Here is a 10,514-nt window from a genome sequence, read left to right on the forward strand (position 1 = left end):
AGGCTGCTTTACTGTACTTTGAAGGACTGTACATATGGATTATGCATGTTGTTTGTTGCCATTATTTAAAACAAGATTTTCTTATCTGCCATCACAAAATGACCTAATCAATGAGTTCCGTAAATATGATTTCTCTTTCTGATATACAAATAAAAATATTTAGTATTCTTTTTCCTAGTATTTTCAGCTGACACTTATACTACAGAATTCAAATCTTGAACTTGAGGATTAGATAGTTCTAGCTGTGAGCATGAGAAAGTCCTCTGTAGCGTGTCCTTTTTAAATTTCTTAAAGGAAATTGAATAGACAAACCTAGTAAATGATAATGCATACAGTTTTGTAAAATCAATGCATTTTTCACTATAAATGAGTTGGTGTTCCAGGTCTGATTCCGAGAAGCTGGAGTTTTTGTGCATTGGGTTAGAAGATACTGAGGTGGTTTGTTTTATCTGGGTTTCTTGTTTGTTTTTTATGGGGCATTAATACTGTATTTAAATAGAAGTAATCATGAAACTATTCTGTCCTATCCTATTGCTTTGTTAAAAATCTATGCTAGCATTTGTTTGACTATTAAAATAATAAATGAAAAAAAAATTTAACTCAGTATACCAGGAAATAAATGATCAAGCTCATGTCTCAACTACTTTCTGTCAGTGTTTCAGGAAAATATGTGGTGTGAATACATCTGCAAGTTTCAATAAAACTGCCTTGAATTTACTCTTTTCCAGGCACTGTTCAGATAGTATTCTGTTAATATTTTCTTTCTGAACAGTGCAAGATGTGCTCTTCTAGCTTGAATGAACTGACAGCAGCTGGTTGGACAGTTTGTGATTGGTTGGAAAACATCTCAAGATACTGCTTGTATCAGTTCTTTAACATGCTAAATTTCTCCTTCATGGTTCTTAGGATCACAAGTCCAATTATGAATTCTGCTGTTTGACTTAGTCTCACCATTTGACAGCCAGAGGTTTGTGAATGTGCTCACCAGATGATAGCCCCTTAGAACAATTCTGGTTTTCTGGAACAAGGAGGGAAGGAGTAAGGTTGGAGGATTGGAATGAAAGCTTCCAGGCTGATAACCACAAGTGGCTGGGCTTAGTAACAACAGCCTTTATAGCAGCCACCCTTTCAAAATAAACAGTCTTTCATTGCTGAAGTGATGGGAGAAATAATACTGTCTGGTCTACATCAAAATTAAGACTATTCTAATCCTATCGAACTTGATAGGAGAAACTCCTTGTCCCTACCATCTCTTTTGGATACCTTATATAGAGTCATACTTGCACAACACCCTTTTGAAGGCATCTTACAACTGTGTATACTGTGGGACTTTCCTGAAGTTTATTTAACTGGCAAAGAAGAATGCTACAATTTTTTTATTTTATTTTTTTTAAATATACATTCTAGTGTTGAAGAATAGGAACTGCTTTTTCTAGGAGTGGAGTTAGTTAGATAGAGGTAGTGTGTCCCTGTACTTTTTTTCTGGAATACCTTCTCCACTATGAAGTCAACTTCCTAATTCCTAATTTTATTAAGGTCACTACTACTCTTGGATTTATTGGAAATAGTACCTTCACAGTATCTATGACCAGTTACCTGAGACTTCACCTATATGTTGGGTTTTTTTTTTCCCCTGAGCTGTTTCAGCTTTGTATGGTAAACTCAAAAACCTCATTGAAATTATCAGTAAACATTATCTCAATTTTAATTGAGTCCACCAAAAAAAAAATCTGATTTATTTTAGGAGAACCTCATCTGAATAACAGCGAGTTAACAGTGAGTGTACCTGCAGCATACTCTGTTCGTAGCTTCCTTTGTTGAGATTCATGCTTGAGACATGAGTGGAAAACAACACATGAATGTAGTAGGATGTCCATTTCCATGCTTTTTAAGTCAGTATCCAGTGATTTATTTGGGGGAGAAATGACACTGCTTTGTAGCTTTGCATGCAGGGCGTCCGTAAGGTGATATCAGTGACTCCTGAAGGAATTTGTAGGCTTCTGTTAAATTTTTTTTTTTTCCAGCAGCCCCAAAAAACCTTCTGGCTGCCCTGCCATTTTCAGTTCCTGGAGCATACATTCATGCTTTTTGACAAAATAAGTTTAAATAAAATAAAATAAATGCAAGATAATAATGTACATCTAATCTTAGACCCTCACAGTGGGTTTTTTTTGTCTTGCTTGTGGCAGTCCTGATGACAGATGTGACCCGTTCTTTTGCCTTTATTTGCAGACAGCAGTCTGTGATGCACTAATTAACTTGGTGAATGCCTGTATGTAGCTATGTGTCTTAAAGGATTTTCCTTTTTCTTGATAATTGTTTGTGCCATTGTTTTTTTTAACAGCTGTCTTTTTTTACTCTCTCTCTCTTCTAGCAAATGCCAGATGTGAATGTGAGCTGGGATGGAGAAGTGTGCAGGCAGCTGCAATCCATTGACATTTCAATTGCCGTGGCAACAGACCGAGGTCTCATTACACCAATTATAAAAGATGTTGCTGCCAAGGGAATAAAGGAAATTGCTGCCTCTGCAAAGGTAGGTCTTAAATGTACGGTAGGCTGAGGAATACAGTAACTATGTGGGGTTTTTGTAGCAGAAAATGTAGCATGACCCAGATACACATCAGTAATAACAAAGGCAGTTTCAAAATGGACCTAAAGCAGTTTCAGCATTCCTTAGACTTCAAAATTATTATTAATTTTGCAACTATTCATTTTTAATTAACAGTAGCTTAGCAATCATGTTATTTAGTTGAGTGCTGGCTAGGTTGTTTGAAAAATAAAACTGTACAGACTTCTACAATTTAATGTAGTTGTACTTCTTTATCTGGCTTTCTCATGAGGATTAATGTTGGGGGTTTTTTTTTTAGTATTTTCAGTCTGGGTTTGAGATTTTGTTTGAGAGGGTTTTTTTTTTCCCCCTTTTCCCAGAAATTTGCTCGTGTTACTCTCTGTGCAGTTGCATTATGGCACTTATTTCTGTCTGCACTTTTTCAATTTGCAGTTCAGTTGGGAGTGTCACCCAAAAGGTAACATTAAACTCCTCAGACTAATAAGCAGTATTTTGCATAGATCAGGTGCCAGTTAGTGACTTGAGTGTGTGGCCATTTGTTGCTAGCCACAGAACAAGTATTTTATGGCAGGCAAAAATACAATGAATTGTGAAATGCCCCCAACACAAGCCTTTTTTTGTCATTTAATGAGCGCTAACCAAAGGCCTACAGCATCTGAGGAATGCAGTAGAAGTAACTGCTAGGGCATAACACTGTCCCAAAACTAGACACGAGCTGCACTTTCTCTTTTGCTGAAAACTACAGAAATTGTAGTCTGTGTTGGCAGAGGGGAATAACCAACAAGGTTGCAGCAGAAAAAGGCATATCATGCCTCGAAATATTAATAATTGCATGTTTTTAAGATTTTTTTCCAGGCCATGTTGCTTGCGTCATGTTGAATATGTTACAAATCCTTTTACCAGTGTAATAGCCAGCCAAGGAGGAAGGTCAGCTGAGACTGTTACTTTATTATGTGATTAGTGGTAGATTGACAAGAAGGAAAGCATTATGAGATGTGAAGTGTAGTCTGTGCTTTCACTATGATCCTCAATACCTGTGATACTGTGATGCAGTATTACAAACATCTTTTACCATAAATTAGTGTCCTCAAATTCCCATGATGGGAATGTAGGTTTGCATTATGTTTAATAGGGCTATGATAAAGTAAGCATTCCCCTTTCATTTCTAATGGAATGTGTGTAACATAGGTCATGCTACTCAGTATGAAGGTCATTGGGTCACATAGATTGCAGCTGTCCCCACCAACATAATTTTGCTTTTCAACTTTTTCACTGCATCACTGAAATAAGTATGGTACCTCACATGCACATGTGGGAGGCACTAACTGAAACTGCAGCTGCTTCTCTACCACTCTCCCTGTAGTTTGGCAGGAGCTTTCTTTGTGTAGATAGCTTGTATGTCACCTTCTGCTGCATGTTAATTTTAACTTCTTTCCAGGTCACGTGCATCCTTGCACCATATTTTTATCATTCAACTAATGCAATTGCACATATACATATTGACCCTATTATGTGAACAGTGTTCCCATGGCTATTGTCTTCTGGTTCTCTAGTTATTCAGAGATAAATAAAACCCTAAAATAAAATTCAGTGTATCCTTCTAATTTTTAACTTCATAATGAGGGTGTCAAAGTTTTTTGTAAAATTTGGTGTAAGCTTGAATTATTTAGTGGGCGATTCATTAGAATGAGGTTCTGTTAAACTCCTTCATGTTTATTTCTAAGCTGAAGTCATTGCAGTCATTAAACTACTGTGGCCTTTCAGAACTTGCCTGAAAGTTGTTTGGAAACGTGTACAGGGAAGACAGTTGTTTACCATGACCAACAGAGTTATATACAACATGAAAGGGGATTAATCCATGTTACAACTACTAACCAACTCATTATCTGTACAGAAGTTTATCTTGTAATGATTCTACCTCCACCCACAAGCAAACAAAAAGAAGTCAGTTCAGCCATAGTTTCCACTTACTGATACTGGTGCTTAAAGACAGGGGTGAGGTTTCATAGAAATTACCTCTTGGTAGATTGAATTGAGTGCTTGACAGGAACGTGTGTAGAAAATCCCTGAGAAGCAGAACAGGCAATTCCTGGAAAGCAATCTAGAAATTAAAAATAAAAAGTGACTTCCTAGAAAGAACATGGAAAAAATCCTAGAAAACAGTGGTAGAATTCCTAAACAGGGAGTGGAAAATTCTTAAAAAACAGAGGGGATTAATGGAATAATGTTCTTCAAGAAGGTTTCACAAATGTGATAGATCACTTTTTTCATGTTGTGATGAGGTAGGTTTTTTGACTTTTATTCACTTCCACTGAAATTTCCCTAACTTAATTAAATGATTGGAAACTATCATTAGTTTTATTATTTTTACCAGAAGAAGGAAAATAAAAACTGACTGTGGTGCTTTTATTGGTCTTCCCAGAAGCAGATCTGAGTCTATCTCGCTGTCTGTGCTTTTGGAAACAGTTATTTTTGTCTTATGTCATAATGCTGCCATTGTCACAATGTGACATTTTCCATGTGCTTTTCCATCTGTGTAAAAAATATGATAGAAGCTAAAACCACTAAATGTATTCTCCATGAATGGGATAGATCATTTCTCCTGCATTTATTCCCACTTCAGTCTTTGCTGTCAGTTGAAGACCATGTCGTTTTGAAAAGGTTGCTAGTAATGGAGAAGTCACCCAACACATTTCCAGTCACCACCTTTTCCATTGGGTACTCACAGGGTGTTAGGAATTGGTTGGTGGCTGACTAACTGGCTCTTGACCCACCAGTGAGTGCCATTTCTCTTGAGGTCCATGCAGTCCCTTCTTCCTTATGTGACAACTACTGTAAGAATTAATCATCCCGATTCCCACTCCTTCCATCTAAGGAAACCTCTGGGCTAGGAAGATCCTAGGTGGGGATAAGGTTCTTTTTCTCTGTGATCTTATCTTAGAACATAGTATGAACTTCTTGGGCTGTATTTTGAACAAAACATTTGTGAATGGTTTCTTCTGTTACATTTAGAAGTAGGAAACTCTCACAAATGAAATGGAGGTCACAGGAAGGTTGGTCTCTGAGGTAGTTGAATGCTTAGCAGGAAGAAATACATCCTCTCATTCTGCTAGAAAGTTCTGAAGTGGTACATGGCAGTTTCTTTAAACAAATATGTTAAGAATACTGTGCATTTGTCTAATCAGTATTTTGTTAGCTATTTTTATCATCTAAAATCGCCAGGGAGAATGGTGGTTTCATTGTGAAAACTGGAGCAACGCTTGTAAGGTGAGAGACTGGCTTTTTTTGAACAGCCAGTATCATTGGGCAAATGAAGTTTTGTGTCCTAGTCTTGTTGCCAAATCGTTGCAGCTACAGCAACAATGTTGCTGATGTGCTTCCCTAATCCAAAAGCAGATGACTTTTTAATGGCTGTGTGATACTTACAATGTCTTACTGAAGTAAAAAGAGTTAGTCTATTAGAACACTTAAATTTGTTTCCTCTGTCCTTTTTCTTTTTTCATTTTCCTTAGGCTCTAGCAAAGAAAGCAAGAGATGGAAAACTGTTACCAGAAGAGTACCAAGGCGGATCTTTTAGGTAAAACTCTCTAGCAGCATTTTAATACATGCAGTGTGGGTTCAGAACTGGTTTATCCTCAGCTATTCTACTGTGTGTTAATACATTGCCTTTTAAAATCTTGCTCTGTTTATGATGAAACTCCATGTGGTGATTCTGAGGGCCAAACCTGGGCAGAGTGTCCTGTATAAGGGGGAAACAATTTTCTTGGTAAAGGTTTATTTCATCTCAGCCTGGTGTGAGATGGTTGGTGGTTTTTTTAGTTGGGTTGGTTTTTTTTTTTTTTTTCGAATTGCATTCTGTAGTTAGGAAAACCCATTGATAATAGTTCTAAAATAAATATTTTTAAAGGAGTTGTTTGGCAGAGGTATCACAGCAGACAGTGATGTCCAGTTTGTCTTCAATTCACTCTTCAGAGGAATGTCTCTAGAGGGGCAAAAAAAAAAAGGTTACAGCAAAGTTGTGTTACGTCTTACAGTTTACTTTTAACTCAAACATTAAAAACTGAGTAGATCAATTTTAAATAGTAGCATATATCTAGTAAATATTTTTTTCTCTAAAATGTACTCTGCAAAAAGAGCTGGTGAACTTGGTGGTGAGAAATAAATGGCATGTGTAAAACCAAGTATAGCTGTAGTGATACATTTACACAATTAATTTCTCACCTGACTTTTTACACTTGCCAGGTTTCTAAAATTTTTAATGTACTGTAATTTTTGTGACACATTGTCAAGCAATATTTTTTGTTATATAAACTTTAGCCTTACCTCACTTTTTGGTTTGGTTTTTTTTTTTTTAAAAGCTAATTCTGAATGCTTATGTTAATCATATCTTCTAGAATAGATAATTTGTGATGAGAGTAATACTTCAGGCTCCTGCAGAAACATTGCTGTAATGTATATTAGTGTCCCTGCATTGCAACTGTCTGGAGTACGTGGCTCTCATGCTGGAGGAGTGGTCAAAAAAATCTCTAAGCCTTTCAGCAGAAAAAAATATATGGAAATCCAGTGTTGGAGGCTTGGATATCTTTATCAACACAAATGGCCCTGAGTGTGAATAACTGTGGGCATTTAACTGGTAACAGATGGCAGTAGTGAGATAAGCCCAAATTGTATCACTTCATTATCAGGAGCCATTGTAACTTAAAGTTGTTAGGTTCAATCTAAAAGACATTTGGCTTTGAACAGGGACAGGCAAAGTTTATTTGAAGATATCACTTTTTATTGTCTTACCTTCAGCCTTTAGTGCGTGCAATGCAAGGATATATTACTGTGAAGAAATGGGACTTCAAAAAAGGTGTATTAGTTGTAATTGCAAAAATCCCAAACCCTTGAGAGTCTGAATGTGCCCAGCTGAAATTCAGTTCAGATCTATTTTAAAGTTAATCACTTGCCTTGGAGAGAATTAGGTCATAGTAGTCATTGAATATAGATTATTTCTTCTGGGGATATATAATTTCTGACATTACGGGTAACTCTTTTCTCTTTCCTTTAGTATCTCCAATCTGGGCATGTTTGGTATCAATGATTTCACTGCAGTCATAAACCCTCCACAAGCCTGCATCCTAGCTGTGGGCCGAGCAAGACCAGAGCTCAAGATTATTGAAGATGAAGAAGGGAATGAGAAACTTAAGCAGCATCAACTCATGACAGTGACTCTTTCAAGTGATGGTCGGGTGGTAGATGATGAACTGGCTTCAAAGTTTTTGGAGACGTTGAAAGCCAACATAGAGAATCCATTGCGACTTGCCTTGTGTTAAACTCAGTGAGGATTGCTTCTTGTTTTGACAACGCGGATAACTGTATGTGTTTGGGGTTGTTTTTCTGTATAAAGGAATAAATAGTTACTGTGAGATGAAGAGTTAAAATATTTAATTTATTGAATTAACATTAAAAGCTATTAATTTTCACTCTTAGTCTTTTGCAATGACCAGGTATTATCCTGTAAAGCTAAAAGGTTTTCAAATTAACATACGACATTTCTTTAAACACTTAGTAGTAATGGCACATAATGTTTGCATAAAAAAGTCAATCTTCTCTGTAAAGGAAAAGTAAAGTAAACTTTGTGAAATTAAATGGGAATCATAGAATAGTTTGGGTTGGAAGGCACCTTTAAAGGTCATCAAGTCCAAGCCCCCTGCAACAAGCAGGGAGATCTTCGGCCAGATCAGGTTGAACCTGATCATGTTGAACCCCATCCAAACTTACCTTGAATGTTTCCAAGGATTGGGCATCTACTGCACTTCTCTGGGCAACCTGTTCCATTCTTTCACCACCTCCATTGTGGGGGGGAAAAAAAAAAAAAAAAAAAAAATTTCTTCTTGATACCTCTGCCAGAAAAGTCTTCTAAAACCTGAAAAACTTTCTATTGCAGAAATGTAACTTAGCTACTCAGCTATCTCAGCATTGACCAGGACTCATAGCAGCACTTTGCTCAGTTATGATTCATGCTTTCCCTCACTCTAATAGCTACATATTTAGCCCTTAAGTAAAGCATCCCATCTAAGCACAGGAACACCTGGAGCACTGCATTCAGCTCTGGAGTCCTCGGTACAAGACAGACAAGGACCTGTTGGAGCAGATTCAGATGAGGACCACAAAGAAGAATGGAACACCTTTCCTACAAGGCAAGGCTGAGAGAGTTGGGGCTGTTCTGCCTGGAGAAAAGAAGGCTCCGGGGAGACCTTATTTCAGCCTTTCAGTACTTAAAGGGGGCTTATAAGAAACACTGGGACAAACATTTTAGCAGGGCTTATGGCAATAGGACAAGAGGTAATGCTTTTAAACCGAAAAGAGGGTAGATTCAGACTAGGTATCAGGAGAGCTTCTCATCTAGTACTATAGTGTGTCATGAATTGGAAATAAATAGCTATTATTTCCTCTACACTGAAGGTTGCTAATAAGCAATCGAGCATTGCCATTTAAGAAGTGTCCTAGCACCTACAATTTCCTGTTCCCCAATACCCCTTTGTAGACAGCTATTTGCATTTCTGTTTTTTTGTTCAAAGAGGTATTGGATTACACGTGAGCAGTCACATAATACTTGTTTGTTTCAGTGTTCAGTGACTGAATGATTGTTCAGTGTGTGTTCTTAGGTTTATGGTTATGATGATGGTTTTTAATTTTCCTTGAGGTTTCTAAGTATTAGCTAAATGATAGTCCAATCAAATGAGATTAATGTTTGATAACCCTTCTGCAGTAATTTAAATGTTCTCATCCTTCCTTTTTAGTCTTTGTGTACTAGGTTAAGTTTTAGAAACTTCTAATTCATGAAGGTTTCCTTTTTTAGTTCAGGTAAATGATAGTTGAGTAGAGATTTCTCTGTTGGTTTTAAGAGGCAAGGCTGAACCCTTTGAGAATGTGTCACTTAAATTTAAGTCCTAACAATCATTTAAAAAAATATGCCAGCTAGATACTGTTCTTGCGGAAGGAGTGTATGTAAGGTGAGTATGACATTGATCTCAAGATGCAAGGAAGATGGGCATTGCTGCAGTAGCTTTGAAGGATGTTAGGACAATAGAGAAGTGTCCTCAGTGTGTCTCCTATCAGTTTCCTTTCTGATTATAGTAATGTAGCATGAAAAATGAAATGTTGTTCTACAGTAAAATGCATGAACTATGCTTTTTTCTTTTGCTGTATTTTGTAAATTACCATAAATATATGCATATTTATCCAAAACTTGTTTCCAAGAAAGTGTATTAATCAGCCTATTAATCTCTTCACATAGAGCTTTTCACTGACCCATTCTTCAGAAAAGAGAATCAAGGTACTGGTGTACTCACTGGTGGATTTGCTTGGTGGTGCCACTGTTTTCGATTGTTTCAGTCAATGGAAGACTTGTTTTAAAGGGAAAACTGAAATACAGAAAGGCCAGCAGAGGGCAGACTGAACAGCCTGGTTTTCTGACTTTCTGTGTGTCTCTTAAGTATAAACATAGTCACCGAACAATTTTAGTATGTAGATATTCTTGAATTTAAACTATGGTTTGATGTTTTAGTGTTTGGTTTTGAAGTGTTTCAGAAAGCACCCGACATGAATAAAGAAGGAATAGTAAACACTAATTTGCCTTGATCTGTTGGAATTAGGATCAGACAGAAATCTTGGTCACTATATGGCACTTCCTGCAGAACTGGATCATAGAAACATAGAATATCTCAAGTTGGAAGGGACCCATAAGGATCATCGAGTCCAACTCCCTGCTCCTTGCAGGACTACCTAAAACTAAACCATATGACTAAGAACTTTGTCCAGAAGTTTGGTGCTTCCCTGAGGACCCTGTTCCAGTGTCCGACCACCCTCTCGGTGAAGAACCTTTTCCTAATGTCCAGCCTGAACTTCCCCTGATGCAGTTTCGTTCCTTTTCCTTGTGTCCTGTCACTGGTCACCAGAG

The 10,514-nt window shown here is 37.2% G+C and overlaps 1 protein-coding gene across 3 annotated transcripts in view; it reads left to right on the plus strand.

The window, feature by feature from the left end:
* PDHX (pyruvate dehydrogenase complex component X) overlaps positions 1-10,273 on the plus strand; it is a 53,296-nt gene extending 43,023 nt beyond the window's left edge. For all 3 annotated transcript variants that reach the window (XM_035902924.1, XM_035902925.1, XM_035902923.1), the window contains 3 exons: positions 2,375-2,533; positions 6,082-6,146; positions 7,620-10,273. In XM_035902924.1, coding sequence (XP_035758817.1) covers positions 2,375-2,533; positions 6,082-6,146; positions 7,620-7,884 — 489 coding nt within the window. In that variant the 3' untranslated portion in view covers positions 7,885-10,273. The remainder of the gene's footprint in view (positions 1-2,374; positions 2,534-6,081; positions 6,147-7,619) is intronic.
* The last annotated feature ends 241 nt before the right edge of the window (positions 10,274-10,514 follow it).

The sequence above is a fragment of the Egretta garzetta genome, unplaced genomic scaffold, assembly GCF_000687185.1.
Source record: "Egretta garzetta isolate BGI_Z169 unplaced genomic scaffold, ASM68718v1 scaffold329, whole genome shotgun sequence".
Taxonomy (NCBI): Eukaryota; Metazoa; Chordata; class Aves; order Pelecaniformes; family Ardeidae; genus Egretta; species Egretta garzetta.